This window comes from Acomys russatus, chromosome 11 (genome assembly GCF_903995435.1).
Source record: "Acomys russatus chromosome 11, mAcoRus1.1, whole genome shotgun sequence".
Taxonomy (NCBI): domain Eukaryota; kingdom Metazoa; phylum Chordata; class Mammalia; order Rodentia; family Muridae; genus Acomys; species Acomys russatus.
The window spans coordinates 19,143,384-19,160,212 of record NC_067147.1 but is presented as its reverse complement, the minus strand read 5'-3'; the positions used below and the strand labels follow the sequence as shown (position 1 = coordinate 19,160,212).

Here is a 16,829-nt window from a genome sequence, read left to right as displayed (position 1 = left end):
AATCTAGTTAGATGTGTCTTAACTTCTTGCAAAAGGCAACACCAGGAAGTATCCTTGGCAGTTTTGAGAGGCCCTTGGCATTTTGGGTCCTGCATGGCTTCATCCTCACCATTGTACAATTTGGGTGGCAGGAAGGAATCTAGCGTGGCCATCTTCAAACCAACCCTGGCTGTCAATCAGAGCTCATCAGAAAACTAGAAAACACTAGGCTTGCTAAAAGAAACTCTTTTCTAAACATATTTGCACTATAGCCCAGTTAATGCACAAATTTTATGACAATCGGCAGCATAGTATGTACACCACATTGTTATTTATTGCATTTTTAAACGTTATCTTTGGTGATTGAATCTAGGGTCTTGTATATACTAAGAAAGGACTATGTCCACTGAGCCAGACCTCAGGCTTCTAGTTTTTATTCTATTGGTGGGCTGAGAATTAACATCTTAAAATCATGTCCTATACCCCTTACTTATGGGTAGGTAGAGAGGCCCATGGCTAGCAGCAACAGAGCTGCTGGGAACTTCATGTTCAACATCCCAAATCGTTCTAGACGTGCCTATCATTCCTTCTGTGCTTTCTCCTTCCACATCTGCATTAAGCTTTTCCAGAGAACCAGAAAGCTGTGTGTGCTGTGGTATGAGTGAGCGGGTATGTTTTTGCAGGCTATGTCTGTAAGCTGGGAAAGAGCTGAGGGTCCAGCTCAGGTCTGTTGGCTGAAGGCTCAGGACACAGGAAGTTGACATCTGAAGGCCCGAGAAGGCCATGTGGCAGTTTAAAGGCAGCTAGCTGGGAAGAGGGATTCTCTTACTCAGGGGTGGGTCAGTTTAAGTTTCTATTCGGGATTTCAAATTACTGCTCACGGTCTCCTTAAGATCTGTCTTACATGCCTATCAATTCAACAGCCTTATCCCAAGCACCCTCCTAGACATATTCAAGATATTGTTTGATGAATTCTAGACTTCCCTGGGTATAAAATTAACTGTCATAAAGATGACGCTCCTACATTATAGAGAATTTGGGGTGACTGTTCAGGCAGCAAACTGTCTCTGTCATTTTTTTTTTCCAATTTGGAAGCTGATAACCTGAACTTCCTATTTACTCAGGTAGTTAATTTTATTCCTTCTCAAGTCTCTGATGGGGTTGAAGACCAAATAGTTTAGTTTCACAAGTAAGTTTAGTTGTTTAGGGGTTAAGATGTTTTTAGGTGTAGATGTTTTAAGTTGATAATGATGAGATATGATAGATATTGATTTACATTCAGAATTTTAGATTCACCAAGATAGGAAAATGTTTTCTTCAAGGTTGCCAAATACAAATAGCCAAAACACTATGAATGTAACATTAATGTAATTCTCGATTGTTTCATGGTACTTCTTGATCTATGAAGTTTATTTTGTATATGTGTAATAAAACATGTGTAAGTAAAAACAAAATTAACTGTCATAGTACCACTGCCACTCCAAATAAGGTACTGGTCTTTGATTCTTTGAAAATCAGTTTACTTTAGACTTTAGTAATAGTGAAGTAGGAGAGCAAAAAAGAAATAGATACAACGTCAGGAGTGATGTAAATGCCTGGATGGTAGATACAAAGTAGCTTTCTCAGGGTCGGTTCCATGTCAAAACTTTATATCGCATTCCCTCATTCAGGTCAGTTGGAGAAAGCGCGAACAAAGTTATAGTAGTTAATCTTGCCTTCCCCGTGGGTGCACATCCTGATTAACTGAAATGGGACAAAGAAGAAAGGTAAGACAAGGATCTGTCAGCTTAACTGCAGAGCGCACTTACGCAAAAAGAGCCCCAGTTCTTGCCAACCCAAACAAAGTTCAGCCTTTATATCCTCAGCTGACTCTGCAATAATCCTGTGATCCTGGGAGGCAGGTCAGACAGTAAGCTCCATATTATACATAATGAAACCACAGCGGGAAGATCCATATTTATAAGGCTGTACTTATTATCACAGTGCTTTCCCTTTTCCCCTTATCTTTTAAGGCAGTATTTCATTTTATAGCCTCTGTTGGCCTTAAACTCATGGTCCTCCTGCCTCTGCATCCCAAGGTTTGAGAATACAAGCATGTACCACCAGCAGACCCAGCTTCAAAATGCTTTTATTACTGTCTTTAAATATAGATGCTATTGCTCCCGCTCCTCAAACCAAACATCCTTAAATAGCAGGCTCATACTGCTGCAGTCTAGTCGAAGAATCTAGTTATATATCTAGATTATATCTAGCTTTAAATGTCCTCTGGACTCACCAGTGGTAGGTAACAGTGAGGCTCTGGCTGTCTTTGTAATGTGCAAATCTGCTACACCCACCCCCTCCTTGCTCCACTTCTCAATGGCTGCAGTTCCTCTCTCATGTCTGCTCCCATGTCACACAGTATGAATGACTTGGGGAAAAAAGAAATTAGCCCTGCTGTCAATCAAAGGCTTCTAGAGCTGAATGGGTGTTTAGCCCACAGGAACAATTACTCTTCTATCTGTCCGTCCCTGCTCCTTGTCAACAATGTCTTTAAAAAGACAAAACCTTGCATCCTAACCTAGTTACTTAAAACCATTTCCTAGATGGACCTTAATTTCCAAACATTCCCTCTTGCTTGAAGACCTTCAAAAAAGGTCAGTAAAGCTTCCATGGCCTTAATCAATGAGCATGTATTGATACTAAGCTAGAGAGTCCTGGGCAGGGTGGGGACATTTTTTTTCTGACTTCCAAGGGGGTCCTGGATAGTGGGATTTGCAATACACAAAAGAAATGACACCCCTGTTTAATGATCATGAACATTTTAGAAGGAAAACTATCATGCCTTCTCCCCATCTGCAGCTGGCCACGCTAGTCCTACAGATACGGCTGCTGCCTTGGGCAGTGGTCCTATCAACTGCAGCTTCTATGCTAGTCCTACTGATGAGCTGGCTTTGAAAGGCCTCAAAGCCTGCAAACAACTTGTTCAGTTAACTTATCTTTATGTCCCTTCTTGGCAGCTGCTGCCCCAGTGTCACCTACATGACCCCCCGTCCCTGACAGGCTTGTCTAGCAACTACGCTGCTGTCTGTCCCCAGACCCATCTTAAGAGATTCCCTGCAGCAACAATTAGATGCGGGAAATCCCACCATCAGAGCAGAGCAAGGGACCTGATTCTTGTAACTCTTTAGGAGGGGATAACCAGTGCTCAGCCTCTCCAGTCAGCCCAAACCACAATTCAGACTGACCTCCTTGACCAAGGAGTCATCGACTGGGACGTTAAGAGTGTCGCAGATTTTAAAGAACACCTCTTTGTCCACATATCCTGAATCATCCTTGTCGTGTACTTTAAACGCTTCCTGGAGGTTGTCTTTGCAGGAATAGTCTTTCAGGTGCATCTGGAGGGCGTCTATCAGGATGTCCAGGTCTGGCGCCTTGGGTTCCTCCGTAGCTTGTTGGCTATAGAGAAGGAAGAAAATGATCGGATATATAGACTCATTCTTGACCAGTCTTACCTCAGCGACCCAAAGGTGTTATCTGGGGAAATCTGGGAAGCTTCCAACAAAAGACAGTTGTAACACAGAGCTGACAGGCAGCTGCTGGTGGGCCACCTTCCCCCACTGTAAGGGCAGGTCTGAGACAGTGTTTGAGCTGTCTTCCTTCTTGCCGTCTGTTAAATCACTGCACCACAGAGCTTGTCTCTTTCTGCAGACTAACATTACCTCATTCTTATCCAGCTGTGGGTGTACCTAGAGCCTATGCGTGGGAATGCCGACAGGAAGCTCTCACAGTTTTAACATTCTCCCTTCAATTCTCAGCGAGTTTTGTGGCAGGCCATCTATGGGAGTGTAGACACTGCTCTGAGGGGGGGGGGGGTGGCATGGGGGGGATGGGCAGGAGTTTAGGCTTCACATTACTGAGCAATTACTAACAGAGCGTTAGAAAGTGGGATGCCCCTTCCTGCACAACACGGCCGCCATAAGGAGCAGCTCAGTTTGTACTTCCTCTGAGCACAGAGCTTGTCATAGAACTGAAGAGAGTTAGCGCCAACAAAGACTCCATCATATTCCTAAGTCCTCTCGGAACAAAATTCACTCACGGAAACCCACTAAGCACTTATGCTTTTCAGTGATGAGAAAATGGACTTGAAGATGCTGTGACGTAGTCCAGATCCCAGGGCGGAGGCAAGACCAGAACTGGTGCCTCCTCCCATTCTCCACCAAGTTTTAGAACCCAGCTCCCTCCATGACTGCAAAACCCCAACTCTGGCATGCTTTCTCTGTTTTTCTTGGGCTGACATGTCATTCCTCTTTGGAGCTTAGCTCTTGGTTCATTTTGGTTCTGAACGTGTTATTTGTGTGTGGTTGTGCACACATCCAGAAGAAGGTGTCTGATCCCTCAGAGCCAGAGCTCGATGGTTTCAGGATGCCCAGTTTGTTTCAGGGATGCTGGGTCAGAACTCCTGTCCTCAGGCTTGCACGCCAAGCTCTCTTTACTGCTGAGCCATCTCTCCAGCCCTGGATCCCCCTTAACCTGCAGCTGCCACTGTGGGGTCTGAGGAAGGTGAAAAGTGTGTGGTCATTCAGGATCTCTTGTTTGGAAATAAGAGACAAAAGTCTAGCAAAGACCTACTTATTTTTTATCTATTTATTTATTTTCAGTCAGTGTCTTACTATGAAGACCTAGTTGGCTTAGACTACGGAGATGAGGATGGCCTCGTATTCATAAAGGTTGCCTGCCTCTGCCTCCTGAGTGCTGGGATTAAAAGTGTGTACCACCATGACCAGCTCCTAGCCCTCTCAAAAGATCCAAATAATACATCTTGATAAATAACCATAGACTGCATGGAAAGATAATCCACTAGACTGTTCGAAACATGTTAAATAACGTATACTTTAATGAGGCAATGCAATAGTGATATGGCCATTGACAGTGCTTCAGAAAGAAAATGTAGTGTTAGAGGCTTGAGGCACAAGTGTGTTTAGAGTGCTAGCTTTTGTCTAAGACTTACAGAAAAAATGTATATGTACACACATATATACATATATACACATATATACATATATATTTGAATTTGCTTTTTGTGTAAGGAAACTACATTTAACAGTAAAAGATATGGGGGTGGGTGACGAGCTGGGTCAGAAGTTAGGAGCACTTGCTCTTTCAGAGGACCTGGGGTTTGCTCCCATCACCCACACAACAATCTCTAACCAGTTCTATCAGATCCAATGCCTTTGTCTGGCCTCTGCGCCAGATACCCACATGATGCATATACATAGTCAAGAAAGACATACAAATAAATGTTTAAAAATAAGCAGAAGACGCGGGCCTGGAGAAATGCACACTGCTTTTGATACTGACCTGAGTTTAGTGCCCAGCACCCGTGTCCAGCTGCTCACAACCATCTGTAACTCTAGCTGCAAGGGGATCCAACACCCTCTTCTGACCTCCGTGGGCCCTGCACTTTCATGTGCAAGCCGCCCCACTTACACATATGCAAAAATAAATATAATATTTTAAATGAAAGAGATAGTCATTTGTAGACAGAGGATAGACATGCATGGATGGAAAATGTGACTGTAAGGTTTACTCAAAGTATTAAACTTTGGTGCTTCATAGAACATTCTATGACATCTGAAATATTCAGGATAGACTGCAAAAGCCAGTAAACAGCATTCAAGAAGTATTGCATTTTATATGTATATTAATTAACAAAATATTAGAAGTTGTTATCTCTGGTTTATGAGCTTTCTTTTCAAATAGTTGGGCTCACTTCAACTTGCATAACCTAAGCTTTATTCCCTCTGTTTCATTTTCTTTGTTCTTGTTTTTGAGACACAGTCTCCCTATGTAGCCCAGGCTAGCTCTTAACCCCCAGGCCTCCTGGCAAAGATTCCAGGTGCTGGCATTACAAACATGTGCCACCATATCTGGATTACTCCCTTAAAATTTAAACAGAGATTACTTTTCTAGCAAGGCAAAAACAATAAAAATGTCCTAAGATTCCACAGGATAGAAATGTTCTCTCGAGTCATTTATTACAGAGGCAGAATATGATTATCTGATTCATATATACTAAAATGTAAGTAAACAGGCAGGGGGCTATTTAGTGACAGCAGCTATTCAACCCTTCATCTTCCACATGCTTTCACAAGAAAAGGTGTCCTACCTGTCACATATCTTAATGTATATGATTGAAGATAGAGTTATCAGATCATTTGAGAGAAAAGAATGTAACTCTCTCTTCCCCAAAGAGTCAAGGTACCCATTTCCCTTCTAACAGAGGAAGTGCCCAAGCAATGTGGAAGAAATGCAGGTGGATGCAAAGGGCAGCACGGCTTAACTCGGTGCCAAAGGCCCATGTGGATAGTTGGTGCAGGGGTTCCCTAAGGCCAGCTGCTTCTCTGAGTTGTTTTTGTTGCTTTTGTTCACAGATGGCTTTAAATAACACACACACACACACACACACACACACACACACACACACGTATATATACATCCTGATTCCTATTTCAAAGTTAATTTCTACATACACTCAAGTTCTTCTGAATATCGGCATATCATTTAGACATTTTGAAATGATTATTTTCCTAGACAAGCTTATTTTATAGTTCTCTAAAGTGCCCTTCTTTTACAACTGAATCCTCCTATTGTTTATATTTTTACATACAATGAATTTAAATTGCCTCAAAAAGTCATCAACTGTTTTTGTTTTTGTTTTTCTGGGGGGGGGGGGAGTTTGGTTGGTTTTTTTGTTTTGTTTTGTTTTGGTTTGGTTTGGTTTGGTTTTATTTCAGGTGAGATGTGTTTAGGGCCAGAGCTCTTCTTAATATTTGATTTTTTTTCTTATTATTTGTTTGAAGTGATATAGGGCAGGCAATGAGATTTTAAAAAAGCTTGGTACGTATGAGATTTGGGGAAAGACTTTTAAATTTTTAATTATTTAATTATAGTTTTTGTTTGGTTGGCTGTTTTTCTGTTTTGTTTGTGACACAGAATCTCATATAGTGCAGGTTGGGTTCAAACTTCCTAAATAGCTGAGGCTGACTTTGAACTCCTGTGTCCAGCTAGGAACAACTGTCTGCCTCCAGCTTTTGTGGTAAATAACTGCATTCTGGGCTAAGCCAAGGAGAGCTTGTTTCTGCTGTTACCATTGGCGGTGACAAGTGCATGCAAATACAACTCTCATCGACAGCCTGCCATAAATCAAGAAGTGGTGAGAATGAAAAGGGGAAATCCGGAGCAAAGGGTAGTGTAGAATCAGACCAAAGAACGCAGCAGCTTATTGGACCTGGCGTAAGATCTAAGAGGCTGGGGTGTGTATCTACAAGGTTCCTGTCAAGGAGAGAAAGGGTGGGGCTAGCCTGCGTGGACAACCCCCTCGCTACCATGTGCAGGTGACTCACCTGTCACCACAGCTCGTTATTTCACCCGAGAAGAGAATAAGCAGAAATAAAGACGGGAAGAGCAGGTGTGCTGGGAGAGGAAGTGACAAACGGCTTTTCAGTTGTAACCAGCATTTCTAAAGACACCAGAAACAGACAAATAGCCATTCAGTTTGGGAGAGTGGCTAGGACAGAGAGCAACTCCCACACTGTGTACCATGCAGAGAGTTTAGAGGAGGCAAACAAGAGAGCAAACCCAGGATCTTGAGAAACAGCAACCTGGGTGCTCTAAATCGGAAGAAGATGTGCCTGGCAGGCTCTCAGAGGGGGACGCCAGGCTCTTGCCTCTCCAGATCAAAGGAGAGGTTTCAAAGGAAGATGGTGAAAGATAATTAATACTGTATGCACACCAAACTAACTAACTGGGACAGGATGGGGAGGGGTCTGGAAACTGGAACCAGCCAAATCTAGCTGAAGACTGCTCTTTATTCAGGAAGATCTAATGGAACACACCCACTCCTATTCATTTGCCTTAGTTGGTGGCTGATTTTATATTAGAAGGGTGGGGTTGGGTTTTCCCAAGAGATGCTCTGACCGAATCACTCAGCAACCAAGTCTCTACAAACAAAATGCTTACCAGGCTCTGCTCTAGGTCACAAGCCCCTATTGTTTCACATATGTGCATAAGCTAGTACTAATGTAAGGCCCAATGCAGGCTGTGAGCTGAAATACCTGCTGAACTAATGAGTGAGACTTTCCTGCCCCTTCTCCCCCCTCCCCGCCCCCCAGAAACGGTTCCTCTGTGTAACAGCTCTGGCTGTCTTGGAACTCTCTTTGTAGACCAGGCTGGCCTTGAACTCACCAAGTGCTGGGATTACAGGCAAGTGCTGGAATTACAGCATGTGCCACCACACCCGGCTGGAGTGAGACTGTTTTTAACTGTTTAGCTTCATTTATTTATTTACTCATTGCTATTTCCTTTTTATTTTCTTTCTTTCCTTTTTTTTTTTTTTTTTTTTTGAGACAAGACCAGATTTCTCTGTGTAGCCCTGGCTGTCCTGGAACTTGCTCTGTAGGTCAGGCTGGCCTCAAACTCAGAAATCCACCTGCCTCTGCCTCCAGAGTGCTGGCATCAAAGGCATGCCCTGCCACAGCCTGGCTGAGACCGCTATATTTGAAAACCATCAACAACCTTCAAGAAAGCAATTCGTGAAGAGGGTTGGATTCTCAAGCAGTCGTGGAGCAAAGGGTCTCAGATGCCGAGTAGTAGCCTTGCCTTTAGAGAAGGTGACAGGGATGATGACATGGACATTCTGAAGTAAAGATGGGAACTGCAGAAGTGCCACACTGCTTTACCTTACATTTGGCTTTTGTGGGGGAGCAGGTAGGTGTGTGTGTGTGTGTGTGTGTGTGTGTGTGTGTGTGTGTGTGTGTGTGTGTGTGTGTGTAGGTGGGGGGCTTACCTATTTAATGCAGATGAGTATTTTGTATGTGTACCACATGCGTGTCTGGTACTCATGGAGGTCAGGAGAGAACAGCAGCTCCAACGTAACTGGAGTTAAGGATAATCGGGAGTCAGAGTGTGCTGCAAACTGAACTGGACTAGTGGAACTCCGGCTGTCGCCTCATTGCTGAGCCACCTTTGAGTCCTTGATTTCACATTTGAATTGTAAGGTGAGCATCAAAGACTGGGGACTTGGAAGACAATGGGAAGATAAAAAAGCCACTACCTGGAACATCTCCAAGTGAGAGAGGAAGGGCTGCAAGACTCACTGAGCAGAACAGGACACCCACCCCCACCCCACCCCCCCCCCCACCCCATCCCTGAAGCTGAAGGGCACCAATGTACATGCTAAATAAAGGACGACGCAGTCTATGTGCAGATGTGTGTTCGTGCTGGTCATACGGGCAGGCTTGTGCACAAGGTGGGCTTATGAGCCATATACATGTTTTTAATCCTTAAATCTGAGTTCACAAAATTACAGAGAAAGGCCTGGAGAGATGGCTCTGTGGTTAAGAGCACTGGCTGCTCTTTCGGAGGCTCCAGGCTCATTTCTGATCTCCACATAATGGCTCCCAACCATCTATGACTCTATTCCTACGGGACCCCGTGCCTTATTCTGGGCTTTATTGGGCACCAGGCAAGCACACGGTGCACAGACATATATGCAGGCAAAACAGCCATACATATAAGTTAATTTTTTTAGTTGCAAAAGAGATCCCAGACTCCCTAACAGAACTTCAAGGTGAAATCAGTATTCAGTCTCCTATGTTGTATGCTAATTTTCTGATCCAGAGAAAACAATGGCTAGCTGTTCCCAAATCCACCCTCTTGGGATTGTTACCTGCTATATACAACACAGCCAGGCCTGACAATTCTTGGACGTGTCTTAAGATGACCAGACGGATGGAGGGTGAGCACTTCCTAGTGTTGGCTTTGTTACAGACTGGGAAAGATAAAGAGCCAAAGCTGGAAGGGCTTGAGGACGCGGAGTAGGACACAACAGGAGGACTTACGTCATCTTCAAGCATTTCCTCTCACAGAGAAGAACTGGGAGACTCGAGGAGGATCAAAACAAGGATGACAGCAGCCTTCTTAATCAAAGCCCGCCTCCCCCTTACTTTTATTGATTTAGAGGTCTCAGAGCCCCAAGTGCATCTTCCCCTCACTACCAAATATAACGTAGGATTTTGCTGGTAGCGTGCTTAAGCAGATAGCTCCCAGGCTTTGCTGATATTTGCACAGACACAGGAGAATAGAAGGGGACCCTTTTGAGAAGTAGTTGAATTGAACGCAGTGGCCGTGCATACCAAGTGGGCCCTAGTCCTCACCCTGCAGCCTCCTCTTCCCTAGACAGCCACGCTCCTACAGTTCTCACAGATCTCACCCCCTGGCACCTGCACTACGCCTCTCACTGAATGGCACCAAGTCACCTGCAAAGGATTAAAGTCCCAGTTTTGGGAAAAATCTCACACACAAGGTACGGAACAGGCTTATAATCAAGACACGTGCCTTGGCTCTGTGTGACCTATGGTACAGTAAGAATCCCTTTGGCCTTTCTGGGCCTGTGGTTTCAACCAGAGCTCCTTTTTTTTTCTTTAAGCATTTATAATGCACCTCGTAAACTACTTTATAACCTCGTTTAATAGAGATCTATTTGCTTATTTATTTATTTATCTACTTCTTTCTGCAGTACTGGAGATTAAACGGCAGACCTCACACATGCTAGGTGAGTGCTCTATCTGTGAGCTACATCTCCAGCCCCATTTTACTTTGTTTTTGAGACATGGATTTATGAAGTTCTTCAGGCATGCCTTGAAGCCACGGGTAGCTAGGGCCACAGGCCTCTTCCCTAAAGTCTGGCAAGGAGAGCTCTTTAGAGAAAATAATTATGCCAACTTGTTTTTATTTAATCTTTCAAATCCTTTGCGTTTTCAGTAGCCAACAAAATCAGATGTATACACTGTTATAGATATACTGACATAGGGTTCCCCCTACAGATGCCTGAGTCCTCCCTAGGGTACTTATAACAGTCCTTTTTTCAAATCTCTCTCTCTTCTCTCCTCACTTTTCCCCCTTCTCCCCTCTCATCGCTCTCCCTCCCTCTCCACTTCTCCCTCCCCTTTTCCTTCTCTTCCCTCTCTCCTCCCTCCCTTGCCTTCCCACCTACTCTCCTCTTTCTCTCTTCTTTCATCCCTCTTTCTGTCCGTCATCCATGCCTTTGCTTAAATACATATTAAAATTTCTCTTTTTATAAACAAATCTCAACTTGGCTTCAAACTGACTCGCCTACATTTTCATCCCATCAGTGTGAGGCTCTGTCTGCCCCTGAGCAGAGGTCCCTGGGGAGAACTCCTTGGGCCCCACATCAGGTGTTTGAGTGACACAAAAATTTCCTCCACATTTCACATTTCTAGAATTAAGATGCATTTGGTTATACATACATATATATGAATAAAATAACACTGTATCTTAATTTGGTGCTTTCTTTAGGCTCAACATATATCCTATATATTCAATAAAATAAAACACTTCACAAATTCCAGTTCCTACTATACCCCGCACTAACACAATTAGAAGGGCTTGCCAGCCACATTTACCTGTCCACCTGTGCCTATTCCCACAGGTTCTGACTTCCTGTCACCAAGATCAAAGTTTCAGAGAACAATTCCTGGACGCCTGGGAGCTCATAAGACCCTTGTAAAGAAGGTTCTATATGGTGAAAAGCAACAGTGCTGCTACTATTTATCTCTTCACTCCTCTTTTCTCACAAGCATACAAGTATTTTCCCAAATATTATACAATAAATGATGTTTTTCAGGCTAAACTTAAAAGCATTAAAAATTTAACTATTTCCTCTTAAGAGAGCCAGACATTAAAGATAGTCTCAAAAAAGTAAAATGTAATTCTTCCGAATATGTGCTTTTATTTGAAAAACAGAAAACAGTTTTGGCAAAGACTTTTCTCTTACTGTGGATCAGTTCATAGTGTGCTTGACTAACGTGTGAGGCCCTGGATCCCACGCACCACATAAAATCAGGAGGTAGAGGCAGGAGGATCCTAATTCTAAGTCAGCCTCAGCTACATATGTATTTCAAGGCTAGCCAGGAATGCACGCACATGCAACCCTGTCTCAAAAACAAAGACAAAACACCAAGTTACCTTTGTTGTTATATTTTAAAAATAAGTAGTTTTATATTTTCAGTTATAATTTCTACTATGTTTTTTTGTTTGTTTGTTTGTTTGTTTCAAGACAGGGATTCTCTGTGTAGCCACGGCTGTCCTGGAACTCTCTTTGTAGACCAGGCTGGCGTCGAACTCACTGATCTCTGCCTGTCCTCTGCCTCTCTCTCTGCCTCCCAAGTGCTGGGATTAAAGGCATGCACCACCACACCTGGCTCTAATATGCTTTGTATAAACAGATTAAAAACTCTTTAGATCCTACTGTGGTTTGAATGTCCCTGTGACAACAGCCGTTCTTGGTTGACAACTTGACAGCATTTGGAATTAACTAAAACCCAAGCATCTGAATACAACAGATTATTTACTTAAATCATTTGAAGTGGGAAGACAAGTTTTAATCTGGATTTTTTTGTATGTTTGTTTTGAGGTAGGGTTTCGCTGTGTAGCTTTGGCTATCCTGGACTCACTCTGCAGACCAGGCTGGTCTCGAACTCATAGAGATCTGCCTGACACTGCCTTCCTGAGTGCTGGGATTATAGGTTATAGGTGTGTGCCGCCTCCCAAGATTTTTGTTTGTTTGTTTTTGTTAATTTTAAAGACAGGGTTTCTCTGTGTAGCCTCATCTGTCCTAAAACTCACTCTCTAGACCAAGCTGGCCTGAACTCAGAAATCTGCCTCCCTCTGCCTTCCAGTGCTGGGATTACAGGTGTGTGCTGCCACCACCTGGCAATTAATCTGGATCTTTTGAGGCGGTATTGACTTTTAATCTGGGCCACACCTTCTGCTTACATCTTACATAAAGGACTTGGAAAAGGGAAGCTTGCCATCTTGGCTTGCCTGACTTCTCTCTCAGTGGCAGGTCTATTGCTTCACTGGCATTACAGCCTAGTTCTTTGGGATTCTGGTGTATACTGAAGACAGGCCAAGACAGCTAGCCTCATGGACTGAACAATTACTGGATTATTGAACCTTCTGTCGATAGACAGTCACTGCTGGACTATGTAAGCCATTCTAATAAATGCCTTCTCCCTCCTCGCCCTCTTCCCTCCCCCTTCCCTCCCTCCCTCCTTACCCCCTTCCCTCCCTCCACCCTTCCCCTCCCTCCCTCCCTCCCTCCCCCATCCCTCCGTCCCTCCTCCCTTCCCCTCCCTCCCTCCCTCCCTCCATCTGTTCCTTCCCCCCTCTCCATTCTCTAAGTCCTGTTCCTGTAGAGAACCCTGACAGTTCTCCACTGTTCTTGTAGAGTTTCCATTAGGCTCATGTATTTAATCACTTGGTCCCCAGATGGTGGCACTGCTCGGGGAGGTTGCAGGTGTGTCTCCTGCTCTGGCCACCATGCCTGCAGACAGGGTAGTCCTTTAAAAGCATATGTCAAAACCGTGCTTTTCTTCTACTCAGAAAGTCCCAATGCATCTCTGCTTCATTCTGAGAAAAGCTGGTATCTTCCCAAATACCCAGTGGATTTTTTTTTTTTTAACTTTTCAAAATTAATTTATTCATATTATATCTCAATTGTTATCCCATCCCTTGTATCCTCCCATTCCTCCCTCCCTCCCATTTTCACCTTATTCTCCTCCCCTATGTCTGTGACTGAGGGGGACCTCCTGCCCCTCTATATGATCATAGGGTATCAAGTCTCTTCTTGATAGCCTGTTATCCTTCCTCTGAGTGCCACCAGCCTCCCCATCAAGGGGACGTGGTCAAATATGAGGCACCAGAGTTTGTGTGAAAGTCATACCCCACTCTCCACTCAACTGTGGAGAATGTCCTGTCCATTGGCTAAATCTGGGTAGAGGTTTGAAGTTTACTGCACGTATTGTCCTTGGTTGGTGCCATAGTTTGAGCAGGACCCCTGGGCCCAGATCCACCCATCATAATGTTTTTCTTGTAGGTTTCTAGGACCCTCTGGATCCTTCCATTTGCCCATTCTCCCATACTTCTCTCACCTAGAGTCCCAATAGGATGTCCTCACATCTATCCCAACTTCCTGGTAAGTGAAGACTTTCATGGGACATGCCCCTTGGGCTAGTGTCCAATTATGAGTATATACCATTTGACTCTTTCTGCTTCTGGGTTAACTCACTCATTATTATCTTTTCTAGTTTCATCCATTTGTCCACAAATTTCTGGAATTTCTTGTTTTTAATAGCTGAGTAGTATTCCATAGTGTAAATGTACCACAGTTTCTTTATCCATTCTTCTACTGAGGAACACTTAGGCTGTTTCCATGTTCTGGCTGTTATGACTAAGGCTGCTATGAAATGGTTGAGCATATGTCCCTGTTGTATGCTGGAGCATATTCTGGGTATATTCTAAGGAGTAGAATAGCTGGGTCTTGAGAAAGCCCTATTCCCAGTTTTCTGAGATAGCGCCAGATAGATTTCCAAAGTGGCTGTACTAGTTTGCATTCCCACCAGCAACGAAGGAGTGTCCCTCTCTCCCCACATCCTCGCCAGCATGTGGTGTCTGCTTGAATTTTTGATTTTAGCCATTCTGATGGGAGTAAGATGGAATCTCAGAGTTGTTTTGATTTGCATTTCCCTGATGACTAAGGAGGTTGAGCATTTCTTTAAGTGTTTTTCAGCCATTCGATATTCCTCTGTTGAGAATTCTGATCCCCATTTCTCAATTGGGTTATTTGGTTTGCTAGTGTTTAATTTCTTGAGTTCTTTATATATTTTGGATATTTAGACCTTTGTCAGATGTAGGGTTGGTAAAGATCTTTTCCCAGTCTGTAGGCTGTTGCTTTGTTACCCAGTGGATCTTATGCAATCTAGCTCCTTGTTAATCTTTTTTTTCTTTCTTTCTTTCTTTTTTTTTTTTTTTTTTACTTCTTAATTTTTTTTTAATTTCAGCATTTACCCCTTCTGATCTCACTCACTCATCCCAGCCACTCTCATTGGTATGCATATCTCTTGCCAGTCACTGGAGCATGCTAGGCTGAGCATGCTCCCTGGCAGGCCTTGGTGCTCACCAGTCCCACAGCTTGCAAAGCTCTACACGTCTACCCAGAGCTCTCCCTTCCCCCAAGGGTTTGCTCTGTGTTGCCCTCCAAGGTGCCTCCCCTTCTGCCAAGCAAGTACAAACCACTGCCAACCTCCACGAATGCCTGCCACCTACATTTTCTTTATTTTTGGATGGTATTTATCATAGATTGTACTGTATGATAAATTTGTGCTGCTCTCTAGCAAGTCCTGTTTAGGTCAGTGCAGAAAGACAGCAATTTTGGAAATGTTTTGTTTACTGATAAGACCAGCAGCCTAGTGATAACATCTAAAGCAGACTTGACAGGCTTTCAGTCAATAATTTTTTGCTACAAGGATTAAAAACTGGAAAATTTCTAAGATAGTAGTTACTATGTGGAGACTAAACAAACAAAAAAACAAAAACAAAAAAAAAACCTTGCATGTCTGCCCAACAATTTCTATCTGGTAAAGGAAAATTGAACTCTAAAACATGATTATCTGGTCATTTATCTGGACAAGAATTAGTTTCAAGGGGGCTGCAGAGATGGCTCAGTGGGTCCGAGTGCTTGCTGTGTGAGCCTGTGGGGCTGAGGAGCTCAGGTCTCAGAACCTACAGAAAAATGAAACAATGGGTGTGGCTGCAGATCAGCTCAGTGCTGTGGGAGCAGAGCCACCAGCATAGATCCAGATACACTGAGAGACTCTGCCTCGAAAAATAAGACAGAGGGTGATAGAACAGGACACTTAATGTTCTCCTCTGGCCTCTGCACACGGGAGAACAAGCACGTGCACATATACCATGTGCACATACAACACACGCAAAGAGGAGTTGCTCTCTAAGTATCCTGTCCACGTCAAATCCTGACCCAATCAGACATACTTTTCTGGTTCTGGTTCTGGTTCTGGTTCTGGTGCAGGAGCATCCTGCTTTCGGATACGGTTCTGGATCGAGGCGAGGGCTTCTGGGGAGTACTGGGATGCATTGCTCTCCATGTACTTTAAAACATACTCATCTGTATCGAGGATGACGAACCGATGACTGAACACTGAGGAGAGAGTAGCACCACACTTATTTCAGCTTTGTTTCTCTGATGCAATCAGCAGCATAATAATGTTACAATAATGTTATCCTAGCAATAAATCCACAGGTGAGCAGTTGTGACCCAGACGAGTGAATGGGTTTGTGCTTTGTTTTGTTTTGTTTTGTTATACAAGGTCTCCCTACAAAGCCCTGGCTGTCCTGGAACTCACCATATAGACCAGGTTGGCCTTGAACTCACAAAGATCCACCTGTTTCTGTCTCCCAAGTTCTTGGATTAAAGGTGTGCACCACTACATCCAGCCAGACTAATAAATTTTGAACAGCTGTATACAGTGATTTCCTTGGATTAACGTCTAATAAATGGAGCCAATGTAGTATCAACAAGTGCTGTCAACTTACAGTTTCATTGATAAGCAAGGAGATTAAGAAGTGATAGCATGAATACAGTCATATTAGCATCATCTTAGAACACAGCCAAATACCTCTTATATGGCTTAAGAATGCATTAAGTCACAGCTGTGATGAATCCGTTTTCTAAGCTAACTGGAAACTGAGCCATATTTAGGCTTACCCTCAATCACCGCACCGATGTAGAAGTCACTTGGTGCATAGTAGATGGGGTTGTCAACTGGAGAGAATGGTTTAACAACTTTAGTCCTGCCCAGGAATTTGCCTCCGAGGATACCAGAATTTCGAACAGGAGGCTCAAAGATACTGATCATATCAGTGGCCAGAAAATAGGAGAAGACAAATCGACGGTCTTTGTCTTCTGGGATAGGTGATTCCTAGAAAGA

General features: G+C 43.6%; 1 protein-coding gene across 1 annotated transcript in view; it reads right to left on the bottom strand.

Moving 5' to 3' along the window:
* Positions 1–3,168: 3,168 nt before the first annotated feature.
* Efhc1 (EF-hand domain containing 1) overlaps positions 3,169–16,829 on the bottom strand; it is a 36,173-nt gene continuing 22,512 nt past the window's right edge. The window contains exons 8-11 of the mRNA XM_051152955.1: positions 16,607–16,820; positions 15,870–16,039; positions 12,495–12,507; positions 3,169–3,385 (exon numbers count right to left, since the gene is read on the bottom strand). Of these exons, the coding sequence (XP_051008912.1) occupies positions 3,180–3,385; positions 12,495–12,507; positions 15,870–16,039; positions 16,607–16,820 (603 nt within the window). The 3' untranslated portion in view covers positions 3,169–3,179. The remainder of the gene's footprint in view (positions 3,386–12,494; positions 12,508–15,869; positions 16,040–16,606; positions 16,821–16,829) is intronic.